At 35.8% G+C, this 20449-nt stretch overlaps 1 protein-coding gene and 1 long non-coding RNA gene across 2 annotated transcripts in view; one reads left to right on the top strand and one right to left on the bottom strand.

Annotated features, from left to right (window-relative positions):
- Window positions 1-395: 395 nt before the first annotated feature.
- Window positions 396-17087, top strand: LOC133568281 (uncharacterized). The gene is made up of 3 exons (XR_009809561.1): window positions 396-524; window positions 4736-4819; window positions 16200-17087. It is a non-coding gene; the product is annotated as an uncharacterized LOC133568281 (long non-coding RNA).
- The window catches only part of LOC133568280 (ephrin type-B receptor 1-B), a 576210-nt gene continuing 563123 nt past the window's right edge, over window positions 7363-20449 (bottom strand). The window contains 3 exon segments of the mRNA XM_061920097.1: window positions 7363-9395; window positions 11854-12009; window positions 18778-18971. Of these exon segments, the coding sequence (XP_061776081.1) occupies window positions 9287-9395; window positions 11854-12009; window positions 18778-18971 (459 nt within the window). The 3' untranslated portion in view covers window positions 7363-9286.

Genomic DNA, 20449 nt, shown 5'->3' with positions numbered 1-20449 from the left:
TTCTCACGGTCTTCATCAAATTACTGGCACTTGCAATTTTATTCGGCCCTTTGGTGAGGTATTTTGCAGCTGTACAGATACTGAACCACCAACAAGTGGGATTATTTGTTTGGAAGTGTAATGACAAAGATGCTACATGAAAACTGGACCAAAGTTGTTTTGAAAAACTGAAAGGTACAAAAAGTGGGGCGTAAGTAAACACTGTATACACTCTTGTTCATCACTGTTAATTGGTTCATGCAGTTTACGCAAAGTAGGACATATTCATTATGAATTGAATATTGTCATAGTTATCGTAATGTAATCAGACTAGCGTCATTTGTGTTTTCGAATATGCTAGAAGGTTTACAAGTGACTGTTAGTATTATTAACTTACATTCTTTTGGTATTGTTTCAGTTTCACCATTCACTATGGAATTATTGAGTCTGTTTAGCTGATTGAAGAGCTAGCATCCGCAGCCAGTGGGTTCATGACTTCTGTTTTGTTGGATCTGCCGTTTTACGGCCGTGTGAAAACCATTAAGGTATGTAAATAGACAATCATTAAATCTTTTCGTACCGGTATATCTCGAGCATGAAAAAATGTTTACGACATTTTACATACATTTTTTTAAGTCTATCCGGGAGGACTTGGAGCAGCTACTTAAAGTAGGAACTTCAACTTGAAGTTTTTTATTTTTTTTCAATCATATAGTGAAATAATATGTACAACTGGAAATCAGTATGACAGAGATTGTTTTGGGTGTCGGGTGTGCTTGAAACTTCATATAGAATATCTGAGCAAAAGTTATTTACGTTCAAAAAAGAATAATAAACGTTGTTGCCGTTCAGGAACTCTTTGTAAAGTCACAAGTCATGGACTGGGTGACATTTAAAAACTGCACACGAAAGAAATAATCTGCTGCTACCAAATATCCCAAACATGTTTAAAGATGGAAAATATCATGTATATATGTATGTATATATATATGTATATATATATATATGTATGTATGTATATATATATATATATATATATATGTATATATACATATATATATATATATATATATATATATATATATATTTAAACACACACATATATATGTATATATATATATATATATATATATATATAAACACACACATATATATGTATATATATATATATATATATATATATATAAACACACACATATATATGTATATATATATATAAGTATGTGTGTGTGTGTGTATACAGTATATGTATGTATATATATATATATATATATATATATATATATATTCATATAGTATATATGTATTGATATAGTATAAATGTATTTATATAGCATATAGTATATATGTATTTATATTGTATGCATTTTCAGTTTGTCACATTGGACTCAATAAGACAAAGAATTAAAGAAAGCAAAAAAAAAATTTGGAATGCAATTGAAAAATGAATACCAAACACGTTTGATGGGTACAACAAAGAAGAAACATGAAATATTTAGTGTATTTATATAAACCACATTTGTTAAATTAGTGGTTTTATTATTGTCAGATCATATGTATGCAATTATATGTGATAATCACGGACTAAATACTAAAATAGGATTTATGTATTGAGTTGATGATAAAGAACCAACTTATGAGAAGAGTGCTGAGAAACAGAAGTGGAGTCACTGCAATATGGAACCAAAACAGGAAGTGGAATTAAAATAAGAGCGCTTGACAGGAAGTTACTATAAATACACTTCAGGGTTAACGCACCAACACCACAAATCAGAATAGAGTGATTTTGTTCTGCTGTGATCGAAATTAAATGAAAAAAATCAGTGGCTAAAATATAACTTTAGTTGTGGTATTTTTAGTTTGTTTTGCCATTTTTATGCTTGAAAATGCTTTTTTTCTCCCTATTAAATCCACGGTGAAGCACAATTTGGCAAAAGACGACTTTACCGCATTTCCCGTAGTATAAATTGCTAATTTCTCTTCTACGCTTTGAATCCTTTGAACGGTGCAGCTAATTAATGGATTTTTCTTCTCTAACAGCCACAATGTTTTGTATTTAACATGTTTTTTTCTTTAAAATGCCGACAGAGACACTGAAAAGGTGTGTTTGGGACAAATTTGCTCACTGCAGGTGTTGCGCGTTGAGAATACTCTTCTTGTTTCGTGCTTTGAACAGGAAGTACATCCCCTTTCGGCAACAATTTGTGGATAGCGTTTCTGCACGAAAGGATTCTTCTTTATTCATCACTACGTTTGTACGATTTTTAATATTACGAACACACTTCATACTTTCTAAACCGTTCCGGGTGTGATGTCTGTGAAAGTGTTTTCAAGCTTTTATTTATACGCGCTATCTTAATGTAATAGAGGTAGCGTCGTTCACGTTAGCAAATGTAGCTTGAAGGTTTCCGAGTGTCTGTGTTAATAACTTACATTCTTTTGGTATTGTTTCACAAATTTACCAAGATGTCAGCTTGGAGTTATTGAGCTTGTTTAGCTGATTGGAGAGCTACCTTCTGTAGCTGGTGGGCCCATGTCGAGGACTTCTGTTTTGTATGATCCGCCGTTTTACTGCCGTGTGTAAACAACTAAGGTGTGTGAATACAGATTCACTAAATATTTTATAGTCGGATATGACTATTATGTGGGAAAAATGTTTTTTTCTTCTAAAATTTGGTGGGTGTGTCAATCTGTATTCGGGCCCACAATATTAGTTATAACAATAATGAATACAACAGCGTCATTGACTTTAAATATCATATGAGGCTGAAACTTCTGGACGGCTTTCAACTTAACGTCGGCGTTTGACACGTGCTTGGATGTGATATTTCCATGGTGATTGACAGCTCCATTATCAATGCTTTGAAGGCGTTTTAAGTGAGCTGTCAGTGTGGTATGAAAGACACGAACCTCTGCTTGTTGACGAGTCACATCGTCCACCAAGTGATTGACTTGTTTTGTCAAGGCCTTTATTATGTGCGTTTTAGTACAACATTTTCCCCCAGAAAGTCACAGCTTACAAAGTCTTTGACGAGTCACCATCACGTGTGCGGGGGCGGGTGTACACAGACAAAAAGGGGGAGACAATCGCACATGGTACCTGCGGCCGTGGAAACGGTCCGCACACGCACACACACACACTAAAACAAACAACCATCGAGTACCACAGAGAGGCATGAGGTCGTCGCCGGTTTTCTTCTTCCTGCTTGGCGGCTCCTTCAGTGGCACAAAGTATCTCTGGAGTCTGAAAAAGGAGACAAGTTCCCCTTTAAAGAAACGCATGAAATAGGCAACACTTTAGGGTTAACGATCTTAACGAGCATGTGTGCCTTCTTTTTATGTTGTCCTAATTTCCATTGTAAGGTTATTCAAACTTTTATACACATATATACATGTTATTCTTCTCATTTTGTGTATTGAATTTTATACAGTATATGTATATATATATATGCTGCGAATCTTTGGGTGTCCCACGATTCGATTCAATATAGATTCTTGGGGTAACGATTCGATAATATATCGATTTTTTTCGATTCAATTCTCGATTCAAAAACGATATTTTTCCGATTCAAAACGATTCTGTATTCATTCAATCAAAGTATTCAGCAGGATCTACCCCAGTCTGCTGACATGCTAGCAGAGTAGTAGATTTTAAATAAAAACAGCTTTTATAATTGTAAAGGACAATGTTTTATCAACTGATTGCAATAATGTAAATTTGTTTTACCTATTAAACGAACCAAAAATATGCCTTATTTTATCTTTGTGAAAACATTGGACACAGTGTGTTGTCAAGCTTATGAGATGCGATGCAAGTGTAAGCCACTGTGACACTATTGTTCTTTCTTTTTATTTTTATAAATGCCTAATGATAATGTCAATGAGGGATTTGTAATCACTGCTATGCTGAAATTATAACTAATATTGATACTGTTGTTGATAATATTCATTTTTGTTTCACTACTTTTGGTTTGTTGTGTCGTGTTTGTGTCTTCTCTCAATTGCTCTGTTTATTGCAGTTCTGAGTGTTGCTGGGTCAGGTTTGGATTTGGAATTGGATTGCATTGTTATGGTACTGCTGTGTAGTGATTTGTTGGATTGATAAAAAATAAAAATAAAATAAAATAAAATAAAATAAAATAGATTTTAAAAAAATGAGAATCGATTCTGATCGCAAAACGTATTCGATTCGATTCGTATTTGAATCGATTTTTCCCCACACCCCTAATATATATATATATATATATATATATATATATACACAGATATACATACATTACATACATGTATATATACATACATATATATATACATATATATATATATACACACACTTATACACACACTTATACACATTTATATATATTCACATATAAATATACATGTGTATGTACTGTATATATATATATATATATATATACACACACACATATATATGTATATATATATATATATGCACACACACAAATATAGATGTATATATATATATATATACACATATGCACACACACTTATATACACACACACATATATATATACATATATACATATACACACATACATATCCTCAATACACAAAACGAGAAGAATACCATGTTTAAATGTGTATAAGTGTGAATAAAATGTAGACCACATACAAAGAAGACAGGGTGCTCCCTTGATTTAAGTCATGTATGCCTCATATTTATATATTGTTAGTTTTGGTGTATGACTTTATTTTTGTGTTAAAAATAAGTTTCCCCTGTGTTTTGTGAAGCTCCCTGGTTCCTGGTCTTCTCCATCCAACAAGGCAACCCTTTCAAACAATGCAGAGCCACGGAGGAACACCACACAGCACAAGGTTTACACACACCAGGGTTTCCCTTCATGTAAATGAATGTGGCATTTTTTTTATTAACACCACACCTTGAATATATATATATATATATATATATATATATATATGTGTGTGTGTGTGTGTATATATATATATGTGTGTGTATATATATATATGTGTATATATATGTGTTTGTATGTATATATATATATATATATATATATATATATTTTTTTTTTTTTTTATTTTTTTTTTTTTTTTCACTTTTTAACAAAGTAATATATTGTTACCCCAGGAAGAAATTACACAACGTCCAACGCTGTTTTTAACTTTTATTACCAATCTTATGATAACAAATGGCACAATTCTAACAGGTTATTACTAATAACAGATTTGTTTTTAAATGTATACATTTGTTTAGCCTTTCAATCCAATCCAATAGACTATTCATATAGCACATTTTAGAAAACAAAAAGTTTCACAAAGTGCTGCACAGGACTTGAAACATTTAAAAGCAGGATAACACTAAGGAGAGTCAATTGTAAAAAAAAAAAAAACACTTGCGAATTAACATTTAAAAAAATCATATCATCAGAGCAGATTATGCAAATTAGTCGATGTCATTGGGACCACGCCCCCACAGGCATATTTGTATGCAGGGTTTCATTTCATACATTGCGTTTCCAGTTACTCATTACAACATTTCCAAAAAGGAGCAGGAGGAAGCAAAGTATATTTTAGTCCTACCCTTTTTCATTTCTTGACAAGTTTTATACATTTGCTTATACTCAATCTGTAACCAAAGTGAATGAATAAATAAATATTGCATCATTAAATGATACATAGTTGTGATTCACATCATGAGGTGAATAACATTTTCTCATTTTTCATTAAAAGTTCAAGCCGTTTCTTCCTTGTACTTTGTAAACACTTTGAGTTTGAACAGTTTCTTCAAGTGGATCATAATAGTACTCAGTTTATTCATCCATTCCATAAGTGAAGTCCACAAACTGATATGATAAAGGTTTCAAGTGTTGCGCGCGCATGCAAATGTTTTAGATGACATTTTTCTCTAAAGTTGAATTTATCTTCACTTTTTTGAAGAATTGTACATTTCTTGGCAGCAAGTTAGAGGTTTTTTTGTGCATACTTTTGACTGTTTGAAAATGCACACAATCAATGAATTTCAATATTTAATATTCGATAAATGAACGATTTGAATGTTCTCTATATCAATATCTTTTGTCACACGGTTAGTGAACTAAGTGTACTTTTGGAGTTATTTCCCATATTTGAGCACAATAACTCAGATATGGTAACACTAGCAAGCTATAAGGAACATGGAAGGATTTTTGGTCTGGAACATATTTATCTTTATTAATGTAAACAACCCTGCAGCCAGGAAGTTTGACTATGTAGTTGACTACTGGTGAGTACACACCATAAAATGGATGTTGAGTAGCATGTGCTTCATTTCCACTTAAATACACCGGAAACTTGCGCGTTGTCACAAAACGATCTGTCATTTTGTGTCGTGTGCTCGCAAGTGGATGACTGCGCTGCACTTCTCCCGTCCAAAGGCAAAACCTAGTAACTCGCTTCTAGCTGATTTTGAGAAAACAAAGGAAAAACAATCTATCTTGATGCTGTCTTACAAAGATCTACAAAGTCTTCAAACGTATAGATGTTTTCTTCAGCTTTCATTTTCTTGCCGATTGAGCCATGGATTGAATCTGCTCTCATGAACGTGTGCCCTTTCTCCAGATATTTTATCACAATCTCGGGTGGGCCCCATTCTGCGTTTGCACATTGGGCAAGAGCTTTTGACCTCCACAGTTATCTGCCCAAAAGTGTATGCAAGGGGAAGAATCAAGAACAATACATTTAATGAAGGTGCTTGCAACGTCCTGGGCCAATCTTCCAAATATCCCCTCGTGCCATAATATCACATAATCAGGTTGACCGCCGCCCCCCATTCGTGCAAATGTCTCATTAAAGACAATAAGGCGACTGACAAAGAAGCTCCGATTGGTCCCTTGAGATACTAGGTTTTTCTGTTGTATCTACGCGGTTATGTGGTAGTTGCTAGGTCTTGCCATGCGCGTAACAGCTTACTTACGGAACAAATTACAATATCGCACACACTAATGTAAAGCATATCACCTAGGAACTCCAAAATTATTATCAGCTCAGTTTTGACCAAACTTGAGTTACTGGGTTTTGCCTTTGGACGGGAGACTTTGGGTGCAATGCAAACATGGGAATGTAAAGATCGGCTGTTGAAATACATAACATGGCACCATTTAGTCCATCTTTCATGTCACACTGGTGTCACTTCTTCCTTTGACAACCACATAGCTAACCTTTTTAAAGTTCCGTGAAGGCAACGTGGCGTGAAGCCACGCCCCTCACATCGATTCCATGACAAAAAGGGCCAAAAGTCTCAACCTGAAAAAACAGATTGGATTCTGAAAAAGAAATTTATGAAATTTGAAAAAATTCATTAATATATATATATATATATATATATATATATATATATATATATATATATATATATATACATTTATGAAAGTGAAAAATGAAAATAGAGAATTTATTCAAAAACTATTCAAGTGTGAATAAAAAATATATTAATAGGACTGATTCATTTTTCAACATCAAAACCTGAACTTTTAGTTTCTAAATACATTTTTTCTGGGTACAAAACATTTGGCCCTTATTTACCCCTCAACTGCATCAGCCCATACTCAAGGCTCAAAGGGCAAATGAAAAAACGGTATCTGGGCTCCTGGATAACAGTGGTTCTCAAATAGGGGTACGCATACCGCTGGAGGTACTTGAAGGTATGCCAAGGGGTATGTGAGATTTGTTTGAAATATTCTAAAAATAGCAACAATTCAAAAATCCATTATAAAAATATTTATTAAATAATACTTCAACGAAATATGAATGTAAGTTCATAAACTGTGAAAAGAAATGCAACAATGCAATATTCAGTGTTGACAGCTAGATTTGGACATGTTCCATAAATATTGATGTTAAGGATTTCTTTTTTGTGAAGAAATGTTTAAAATTACGTTCATGAATCCAGATGAATCTCTATTACAATCCCCAAAGAGGGCACTTTAAGTTAATTTGTAGAAATCTTCATTTATAATTGAATCAGTTGTTTGTTTTTCAACAAGTTTTTAGTTATTTGTATATCTTTTTTTCCAAATAGTTCAAGAAAGACCACAAAAAATGAGCAATTATTTGCACTGTTATACAATTTAATAAATCAGAAACTGATGCAAAAGTGCTGTATTTTACTTCTTTATCTCTTTTTTTCAAACAAAAATGCTTTGCTCTGATTAGGGGGTACTTGAATTAAAAAAATGTTCACAGCGGGTACATCACTGAAAAAAGGTTGAGAACCACTGCTCTATAAGACTGAGTTCATCTGTGCGTGCAGCACTTAACCACTTAAACGAATCAGACACTAGTAGATTGATGTCTGCATGAAGCGGACCGCCTTTTAGTGCCCGTGCAAACACAAACTGGGCTAGTCTGGTCGTCAGAATGTTTGTCAAACAGATGTTGACTTTGACGACACTGATGAGCTTCTATGCTCTGTGCCAGGATGAATACTTCAGTGTTTAAGTAGCGATGAACAAACACTCACCATGAACTTGAAGCCTGCCGCCCAGGAGGGAGAGGAGGATGGGGGTCAGGGGGGGGTGGGTGCTCTCTGCTGTGGCGGGGGTGCACTTCTAACAAATACCAGGAATAAAAGCATAAAACTGTACAAGTAAGTGCTCACCAGCAAAAAAAAACATAGAACATGATCTCCAATAATAACTCGTACAACGACGTCCTTCTACTACACTTCTTTGTACAAGTCCGCCAAGTCCTTTGACCCTGGGTTTCTGACCATCTAAAGGTCCATCCCAGAATTGGGTCCGGGGTTCACCTTCCAGGGAGTTTGGCATCCCGCGTGTCGAGCTTAGTCTTTGCCAAAATGCAAGCAGAGTCCTGTACATAGATATGGATGAGCATTACCTTCAATATGAAGGTCTATTATGAAAGATATAAGTGATATTTATATTCTCTACAGGTAGTCTTCAATCTTTGCAAGAAATGGAACTAAATGACGTAAACAGTTCCACTGTACATCCCTGTACTCGTACTTTAGTTCCTACCAATTCATTCCTGGCCAGGTCAAGGCATCTTCATTGCACGCATGGGCCGGAGTGACATCCAAACGCCTGCTACTGCGGATAAAACCGAGGTACGACATAACTTAGTCCTGTTTGTTGGAGCTCTAGCATCAAAGTCTGGACCCTGAACTCCTTTTCGAAAGTGTAGACCCTGGTCTCCTCATGTCAATCAAATTAAGACAACAGTCTCCACTCTGGCGCGTTCCGGCGGATGGGGGGTCATTCGAGGGCCCTTGTTGTTGTTGTTGGTCCTCCGAATGCTGCCCGCTCCGTGGCACAGCGCCCCCTGCAGTCATGCCATGGTTGTAGGAGCCTGGCTCATCTGCACCCTCATGGACTGGATGTTACTGAGGATCTTCTTCTGATGGCCCGCCAGGGTCACGCCTATCCGCAGCAAGTCCCTGTTGACACAAACACACGATTAAAATGAGGATTAAACTAATTACATTTGATGGAAGAACTTCATCCTATTTAAGATTGTTTTGGGGGAGGAAAACACAATTACAAATGTAATCAGTTGAGCATAATAACCATGCTGCTTTGTAATACTATGCAGAAAGGCCCCAGGACTCTTTTTTTAATGAAAAATGTTTGGCAATTATTATTATTATGGTTTCTATCTTAACATAATAGACAGCAACATTTGGATGGATTTCATTGTTGCACATCTCCAAACTTAAAAGGTTGTTAGCAATGTTTACATGGCTGCTAAGAAGGTTAAAAAGTTAAAGTTAAAGTACCAATGATTGTCACACACATACTAGATGTGGTGAAATTATTCTCTGCATTTGACCCATCACCCTTGATCACCCCCTGGGAGGTGAGGGGAGCAGTGGGCAGCAGCGGTGCCACGCCCGGGAATCATTTATGGTGATTTAACCCCCAATTTCAACCCTTGTTGCTGAGTGCCAAGCAGGGAGGTAATGGGTCCTATTTGTATAGTCTTTGATATGACTCGGCCGGGATTTGAACTCACGACCTACCGATCTCAGGGCGGACACTCTAACCACTAGTGCTGCTAACCTTCTAAAGTGTAATTATAGTCCCGCCCTTTTCCAGACTTTAACACGTGTAGTAATGGCGTAAAGTCTTAGCAAACTTAGCTAATGTTGGCTATCATCTTAGGACATTCAATCCATCGCCATTTTTACGTGCAATAATAATGTTAACGACAATAGCAATAACATGTTTACCAGTGTCTTTGTTAGTATTATTAACTTGCAATGGCATTCTTTTTGTATTGTTCCATTTTCACAAATATCCTCAGTAAATTCACCAAAACGTCACAGTGGAGCATTTAGGTCTTTTTTGGGGAGCAAGCTTCCGCAACTTGTGGATCTGTGTTGATGACTTCTGTTTTGTTTGATCAGCCGTTTTACTGGCATGGTGCATACACTGTTTGGAAACAATTAAGGTATGTAAATAAACATTTACAGAATCTTATGGCGTAAATTAGTGGTTCTAATGGGGGTACGCGTACCCAGGGGGGTACTTGAAGGTATGCCAAGGGGTACGTGAGATTTCTTTTTAAATATTCTAAAAATAGCAACAATTGAACAATTCTCCAAAAATATATTTATTTAAAAATACTTCAACAAAATATGGATGTAAGTTCATAAACTGTGAAAAAAATGCAACAATGCAATATTCAGTGTTGACAGGTAGATTTTTTGTGGACATGTTCCATAAATATTGATGTTAAAGATTTATTTTTTTGTGTTTAAAATTATGTTCATGAATCCAGATGGATCTCTATTACAATCCCCAAAGAGGGCACTTTAAGTTGATGATTACTTCTATGTGTAGAAATCTTTATTTATAATTAAATCACTTGGTTATTTTTCAACAAGTTTTTGTTATTTTTATATATATTTTTCCAAATAGTTCAAGAAAGACCACTACAAATGAGCAATATTTTGCACTGTTATACAATTTATTAATTGAGAAACTGATGACATTGTGCTGTATTTTACTTCTTTATCTCTGATTAGGGGGTACTTGAATTAAAAAAAATGTTAACAGGGGCTACATCACTGAAAAAAGGTTGAGAACCACTGGCGTAAATAACTCATTTTGCAGTTTTAGAATCCAGTGTGGTTTATGTATGGAAAAATATTTTTTTCTTCTGAAAATGAAGTGGGTCCAGCTTTTTTTCGCGCTCTATAGTCCGGAAAATACGGTATATCCGCAAATTTAAAGTTCCGGGCACTTAATGAGGTCTGGATTTTTTTTCACATTTTTATTAGTTCGTCTCAAACAATAATGGAAGCAACAAACTATAAATCAAACCTTTTTTCCCTACCTAAATAAATCAATGAATGGTATTGTACGCCAATAGATACTGTACTAATCACATCCATAAACAAAAGTATTACTCTTCCTTTGCACTCAGCATCAAGGGTTAGAATTCGGGGTTTAATCACCAAAAATGATTCCCGGGCGCAGCCACTGTTGCTGCTCACTGCCCCCCTCACCTCCCAGGGGGTGATCAAGGGTGATGGGTCATAAATTCACCACACCTACTGTGTGTGTGTGACAATCATTGGTACTTTAACTTTTAACTTTTAATGAGCTGCTTGGGCAAACAAGGTTTTGGATATTTTAGGATAACAGTGAATCTCATCTTTTGTGCAATAATAATCTGCATTTATACATAATTAATGCACTATTTGTTTGTGATCAAGTGAATGCATTAACTTTGAAAGCACCATTTAAAAGCACTCCTACACTGACTTCTATTAATATCTTCTAACCGCTTTGAGCGTCTCTTTCAAAAAAGCGAGTCACTTAAGGAGTTTGGTGCTAAAAATATGGCTCATGTGAGCTCGTCAAGTTGCGCCATACGGACGTGAAACTCACTCTGAGGTCATCTGAGCCACCAGCTGCAGGGAGGTGAAGCCTGAGTTGAGGAAGTTGTCTCTGTACTGGCTCATCTTGATGGCACCCAGCCAGTCTTCTACTGAGCTGAAGGTGTTGAAATCAGGGATGGATCTGTCCAACAGAGGCTGAGAGGGCCTGCAGGACATGTTTGCTATTATTCAACCAAAGTACTTTTAGGTACTGTGCACACTGATGTTTCACATGATTAAGTACCACATCATTACAGTATATTTGTATTATTGTCGTAGTTTGCATTGAGCGCTTTATGTAGCAACCATATATATATATATATATATATATATATATATATATATATATATATATATATATATATATATATATACTGTCTCAGAATATTAGAATATTGTGATAAAGTCCTTTATTTTCTGTAATACAACTAAAAACATGAAAATGTCATACATTCTGGATTCATTACACATCAACTGAAATATTGCAAGCCTTTTATTATTTTAATATTGCTGATTATGGCATACAAATTCTCTATGGGGTTTAGGTCAGTAAAGTTGGCAGACCAATGGAGGACAGTAACGCCATGGTCAGTACACCAGTTACTGGTGGTTTTGGCACTGTGAGCGGGTGCCAGATCATGCTGGAAAATTAAATCATCATCTCCATAGAGCTTTACAACAGATGGAAGCATGTACACAGCTGCATTGACTCTGGACTTGATGAAACACAGAGGACCAAAACCAGCAGCTGACATGGCTCCCCAAACCATTGCTGACTGAGGGAACTTCCGTTGTCTAGAGTTCAGGAGTGGCTTGACCATGGGAGAAGCTCTATGGAGACGATGATTTCATTGTCCAGCATGATCTGGCAGCTGTCCACAGTGCCAAAACCACCAGTAACTGGTGTACTGACCATGGCATTACTGTCCCCCATTGGCCTGCCAACTCCCCTGACCTGAACCTCATAGAGAATTTGTGGGGTATTGTGAAGAAGAAGCTGAAAGACACCAGGCCCAATAATGCAAATGAGCTAAAGGCTGGTATTGAAGCATCCTCGACCCCGAAAGGGAATAAGCGGTAGAAAATGGATGGATGGATGGAAATCCATAACACCCCAGCAATGCCACAGGCCGATTCCCTCCATGCTACGCCGCATTGAAACAGTAATGCATGCAAAAGGATTCCCATCCAAGTACTGAGTGCATTAATTGACATTTTCAAATGTTTGATTTGTTTTGCTGTTATAAATCCTTTTTTTTTTAATTGGTCTGAGGAAATATTCAAATTTTTTGAGATAGGATTTTTGAGTTTTGTTAAGCTGTATGCCATAATCAGCAAAATTAAAATAATAAAAGGCTTGCAGTATTTCAATTGATGTGTAATAAATCCAGAATGTATGACATTTTCAGTTGCATTACAAAAAATAAAGGACTTTATCACAATATTCAAATTTTCTGAGACAGTCCTGTATACATCTATATCTATATCTATATCTATATATATATATATATATATATATATATATATATATATATATATATATATACTGTATGTATATATATATATATATACTGTATATATATATATATATATATATATATATATATATATATATATATATATATATACTGTATGTATGTATATATATATATATATATAAGAAATGCAATACATTCAAAGAAAACATAAAATAGATGGATGGATAACTATACAATTAACATATGAATAAAATATGCACACTAAATCACCAATAAATATGAAAATAATAAAAATTACAATACATTTGATGGATATTAAGGTTTTTTGTAATATTTATTCCCAGTTTTTGGATAAATATGTATTTTTTTATAATTAAAAAAAACAAAAACAAAATATTTGTGTTTAAATTGAATTTGTGTCTCTTATTATGTCTGCACATTTTGTATTTTAATTTTTAATTGGACAATATACAATTGAATTATTAATGTAGTATTCATATACATTTTGTGTAACAATATTAAGACAAATTAAAAATTACAAAAACTATCAAATGTTCAGGAAAAAGAACACACAAAAATATCCAATGTGTACATCTTAAAATCTAAATGTTTTTTATAAATTCTCCAAAAATTGCAAAAAATACAATAATGTATCATAGATGTGTTGTTTTAATGAAGATAGTATGTTATTGTTTAACATTTTAATATTAAGGGATTTTGTAATTAGTGCTGTCAAATGAAATATAATACATTAAAATAAAAAATAATAGTAATACAATTAAAATAAGATGAAAAGAAAGTCTAAATAACATTTGCACAATAAATCACCAATAAATATGAAAATATTAAACCTTAGAATAAATCTGATGGACATTAAAGTTTTTTTCTAAATATTTTTTCCCAGCTATTGGTTATATATATATATATATATATATATATATATATATATATATATATATATATATATATATATATATATATATATATACACACATATATATTAGGGCTGCGAATCTTTGGGTGTCCCACGATTCGATTCAATATCGATTCTTGGGGTCGCGATTCGATTATATATCGATTTTTTCCATTCAACGCGATTCTCGATTTAAAAACGATATTTTTCCGATTCAAAACGATTCTGTATTCATTCAATACAGAGGATTTCAGCAGGATCTACCCCAGTCTGCTGACATGCTAGCAGAGTAGTAGATTTTAAATAAAAACAGCTTTTATAATTGTAAAGGACAATGTTTTATCAACTGATTGCAATAATGTAAATTTGTTTTAACTATTAAACAAACCAAAAATATGACTTATTTTATCTTTGTAAAAACATTGGACACAGTGTGTTGTCAAGCTTATGAGATGCGATGCAAGTGTAAGCCACTGTGACACTATTGATCTTTTTTTTTTTTTTATAAATGTCTAATGATAATGTAAATGAGGGATTTTTAATCACTGCTATGCTGAAGTTATAACTAATATTGATACTGTTGTTGATAATATTCAATTTTGTTTCACTACTTTTGGTTTGTTCTGTGTCGTGTTTGTGTCTTCTCTCAATTGCTCTGTTTATTGCATTTCTGAGTGTTGCTGGGTCAGGTTTGGTTTTGGAACTGTATTGCATTGTTATAGTATTGCTGTGTAGTGGTTTGTTGGATTAATAATTGATTTTTTCCCACACCCCTAATATATATATATATAAAGTAAAAATTACAAAACATTTGTTTATAAAATGAATTTGTGTCTGGTATTATATGTTTGTACAATTTGTGTTTTTATTTTTTTATGTGTCAATATAGAATTACCTTATTAATGTAATAATCATATACATTTTGTGTAACAATATTAATACAAATTAAAAATTATAAAAAAATTATCAAATCACCAGAAAAAAACACAAAAAAATCTAATCTGTACATGCTAAAAATATTTTTTTTTGTTTTTTTTTTAATTCTCAACAAACTACACAAAGTACAATAATGTATTGTAGATGTGTTGTTTTAATGAATATTTTATGTTATTTTACAACAGTTTAATGTTAGGAGTTTATTGTAATTAGTGCTGTCAAATGATAAAAAAAAATAATTAAGTCAATAACATTTTTGCATTTTTATTAAAGGCCTACTGAAATGAGATTTCTTATTTAAACGGGGATAGCAGGTCCATTCTATGTGTCATACTTGATCATTTCGCAATATTGCCATATTTTTGCTGAAAGGATTTAGTAGAGAACATCGACGATAAAGTTCGCAACTTTTGGTCGCTAATAAAAAAGCCTTGCCTGTACCGGAAGTAGCAGAAGACGTGCGAGTGACCTCACGGGTTGTGGAGCTCCTCACATCCTCACATTGTTTACAATCATAGCCACCAGCAGCGAGAGCGATTCGGACCGAGAAAGCGACAATTTCCCCATTAATTTGAGCGAGGATGAAAGATTCGTGGATTAGGATAGTGAGAGTGAAGGACTAGAGAAAAAAAAAAAAGGCGAGGGCAGTGGGAGCGATTCAGATGTTATTAGACACATTAACTAGGATAAATCAGGAAAATCCCTTATCTGCTTATTGTGTTGCTAGTGTTTTAGTGAGATCATATGGTACCTGAAAGTCAGAGGGGTGTGGCCACGGGTGTGGTGACCGCCAGTGTCTCTGAGGGAATCACGCAACTGCAGGAGGATGCAAGCTTCACTCATGTCTACGGTAAGAGCCGACTTATTACCACAATTTTCTCACCGAAACCTGCCGGTTGACAATTGGTAGGGAATCATGTTTGCTTGACCGCTCTGTTCCATAGTAAAGCTTCATCTTCAGGAATTTTAAACAAGGAAACACCGGCTGTGTTTGTGTTGCTAAAGGGAGCTCTTTTTTTTTTTTCCAAGATGGCGCTGCCTGCGATGAGGTGGCGACTTGTCCAGGGTGTACCCCGCCTTCCGCCCGACTGTAGCTGAGATAGGCGCCAGCGCCCCCCGCGACCCCAAAAGGGAATAAGCGGAAGAAAATGGATGGATGGATGGCGCTGCTGTAGTGGCTGCTGTAGGCAGGAGCTCTGTGCTCTTGTATCATCCTTTTGTGTTTCCCTCTTGTTTTCATGTGTTATTATATTTTTTTGCCTTTTGGTTCGGGACCCTTTGGGACTGTGTGACAAGGGGTGGCACTTTCGTGACCTCTGTGGTGCTTTTTTTGTGGACTTCTGGATCTGCCTCCTGGGAGCCTTTTAGCCATGGAGACCAGCTGCTGGGTGTCTGCCACACCGGAGTCGGTTTGGAGGGACTGGAGGAGATGTGGATGAGGGGACAGGACTGCAGAGTTTGGAGGGACTGGAGGAGATGCGGATGAGGGGACAGGACTGCGGAGCTAGCACTGAGCGCTGGGACGGAGAGGCTTCGCGGTGTCTTGGCTGGGTGATCAGGTGTCGGACACCTCAGTCACCTTGGACGTATCCTCGCTCATCGATGCGGACTGGACACTGGCCGAGAGTGGAGTCGGCTGTCCTGGTTGCTTTGTTGGGTCTGGTCCTGTCTCTGGCCATCCTCCCTTCACCCCAGCGGACGATGGCGTGGAACACCGCAGAGGCCACCACAGTGGATATGTTTCTTTTACTCTTTATTCATAGCTGTATGTAGAAGTGTCTGGTTGTATCTGCTGCTTTAATGTCTTTAATGTCCTCTGTGTTCTTTGATGTTTGATGTTTCCCTCTTACACACATGGAAGAGGGATGTGTACTGTGTACTATGAGTTTTGTTTTTTTTGTTTTTTTCCCTTGGGCTCAGTCTGCACTTCCTCTCCAGGGCCCAGGCTAAGACCGATTTTTTTATTTTATCTTAATCTTCTATTTTTTCTTCTCCCATACCCCCCCCCCCCCCCCCCCTCTTTGTTTACCTTTATCTCATCTTTTTTGTAAGGGGCGCTGGAAGCCGGCAGACCCGTCAGCGATCCTGTTCTGTCTCCCTGTAGTGTTTGTCTAAACTTGAATGGGATTGTGCAGAAAATTTTAATTTTCCTGAAGGAACTCTCCTGACGGAATAAATAAAGTACTATCTAATCTAATCTAATCTATCTAATACACCGCTTCCCACCTACATCTTTCTACTTTGACTTCTCCATTATTAATCGAACAAATTGCAAAAGATTCAGCAACACAGATGTACAGAATACTGTGTAATTATGCGATTAAACAGACTACCTGTAGCTTGGATCGGGCTGGAAAAAAATGTCCGCTACAACCGGTGACGTCAAACGCACGCGTCATCATAACGCAACGTTTTCAACAGGATACATCGCGCGAAATTTAAATTGCAATTTAGTAAACTAAAAAGGCCGTATAGGCATGTGTTGCAATGTTAATATTTCATCATTGATATATAAACTATCAGACTGCGTGGTCGGTAGTAGTGGGTTTCAGTAGGACTTTAATGGCAGTAAATAACTTCTCTGCATAATACACAAATACCATTTCATTGTCAGAATGAGGAACCCTTTTCAAATGTTTTACTCCAACCGACGTCATCTATTTGTTCAAAATTTGCCCACCTTTATCTAAAGTCGAATCCTGTTTAGATTTGAAGAGATATGTGCACTGATGGACACATTGACCTGACCACGCCCCCTCTCAGGTGACCATTCACGGTCCAGGTAAAGGAGCAAAATAAACTGCCTAAATTGGCCGAGAGTTGGTTGGTGGCCGAGAGTGGAGTGGGCTCTCTTGGTTGCTTTGTTGGGTCTGCTCCTGTCTCTGGCCATGCTCCCTCCACCCCAGCGGACAATGGCGTGGAACACCACAGAGGCCACCACAGTGGATATGTTTCTTTTACTTTTAATTCATAGCTGTATGTAGAAGTGTCTGGTTGTATCTGCTGCTTTAATGTCTTTAATGTCCTTTGTTTTCTTTGATGTTTGATGTTTCCCTCTTACACACATGTGAGAGGGATGTGTTCTATGGCTATGAGTTGTTGTTGTTGTTGTTGTTTTTTATCCCCTTGGCCTCAGTCTGGACCCCCTCTCCAGGCTTAGACCGATTTATTCTATTTTATTTTAATCTTATATTTTTTTCTCCCATCCCACCCACTTGTTTACCTGTATTTCATCTTTTTTGTAAGGGGCGCCGGAAGCCGGCAGACCCGTCAACAATCCTGTTCTGTCTCCCTGTAATGTTTGTCTGATCTTGAACGGGTTTGTGCTGAAAATTTTAATTTTCCTGAAGGAATAAATAAAGTACTATCTAATCTAATCTATTCTGCGTTTGTACATGATTAATGCGATAATGTTTTGTGATTAATCAAAGGCGTAGTTGTGACAGCCTGCAGAGTTGAGGTGTGATGCAATCAGCAGTAACAATTTCATTAAAACAGCAATCAAGTTACTTAAAGCAGACGGCATGGTAAATAATACATGAACGTGTGATTATTATTATTATTATTATTATTATTATTATTATTATTATTATTATTTCCCACTTACACTGCAGGGATGTTGGCGACAGCTTTGAGGCTGGTGGGGTTACGGATCATCTTGTCCAGGGTGCTGACGATGTCTGTGAAGCGGGGGCGGATGTTGCGGTCCTTCTGCCAACAGTCCAGCATGAGCTGGTGCAGGGCACTGGGGCAGTCCATGGGCGGGGGCAGACGGTAGTCCTGCTCGATGGCGTTAATCACCTGGAAAATGAGCAGGAGGAGGAGTTATTTTCTTTTATACTGACCGTTAAGCGTATTCTCCCACGGTGTTAGGAACTAATTGCAGGTCTTCCTCTTGTCCTGATACTGACACTCCCTCAGAATAGAATATCTTTCTGGTACAGGCAGCACACTAAAGGAAACATTACAATCAATTATTGATATTTTGTATTAAATATGCAGGAATCAGGACGATTAATAACGTCTTTGCTACAACAGGACTTTCTATAAAAACTACTGGTGTTATTACCAGACATTATTATCACCCCGCCCAGATTTTGGGTGTTTATGGGAGTTTTATTTTGAAAGTAAGCAGTGTTGTGGTGTGATTGTATTCTGTAGGTCAGTGGTTCTCAAATGGGGGTACGCGTACCTCTGGAGGTACTTGAAGGTATGCCAAGGGGGTACGTGAGATTTTTTTTTAATATTCTATAAATTGCAACAATTCAAAAATCCTTTATAAATATATTTATTGAATAATACTTCAACAAAATATGAATGTAAGTTATTAAAGTGTGAAAATAAATGCAACAATGCAATATTCAGTGTTGACAGCTATATTTTTTGTGGACATGTTCCATAAATATTGATGTTAAAGATTTCTTTTTTTGTGAAGAAATGTTTAAAATTATGTTCATGAATCCAGATGGATCTCTATTACAATCCCCAAAGAGGGCACTTTAAGTTGATGATTACTTCTATGGGTAGAAATATTTATTTATAATTGAATCACTTGTTTTTTTGTCAACAAGTTTTTAGTTATATTTACATCTTTTCTTCCAAATAGTTCAAGAAAGACCACAACAATTGAGCAATATTTTGCACTGTTATACAATTTAATAAATGGAAATCTGATGACATAGTGCTGTATTTTATTTCTTTATCTCTTTTTTTCAACCAAAAATGCTTTGCTCTGATTAAGGGGGTACTGGAATTAAAAAAATGTTCACAGGCGGTACATCACTGAAAAAAGGTTGAGAACCACTGTTGCAGGTCACAGTGCATGTTGGAAGTCAGCAGCACTCAGATGACTGCGCTTGGCGGTGATCTTGTAGAAATCTGCCAACTGACAGTTTATTTATTGTAAAATCAGGTGTGGTTTTCACACACAATAACTGTGAAATTCTGGCGACTGAGGTGGTTTTATTTAACCATAAAATTGACTGTGGTTTTTACAGTGCATTACTGTAAATGGAAAAAAAAATATTGTTATATTTATGTTAAAATTCTGGTGACTGAGCTGCCAGTTTGCTTTTTTTTTCATTTACCATAAAATAATTTTTACAGTGCATGACTAAATGGGCGGGAAAAAGTATCGGTGTCGCTTTTACAGAAAAATCATTGTTTTTTTTTTGTTTTTTTACCGTAGAATGTATGCTCATTGTTTTTACAGTGCATTACTGTAAATGGGGGGCAAAAAAGGTACCACTGGTATTTTTTGGTAAATTTTGGTGACTAAG

This window comes from Nerophis ophidion, linkage group LG14 (assembly GCF_033978795.1).
Source record: "Nerophis ophidion isolate RoL-2023_Sa linkage group LG14, RoL_Noph_v1.0, whole genome shotgun sequence".
Taxonomy (NCBI): Eukaryota; Metazoa; Chordata; class Actinopteri; order Syngnathiformes; family Syngnathidae; genus Nerophis; species Nerophis ophidion.
The sequence above is the reverse complement of the archived record's forward strand: the minus strand, read 5'-3'. Positions and strand labels throughout refer to the sequence as shown.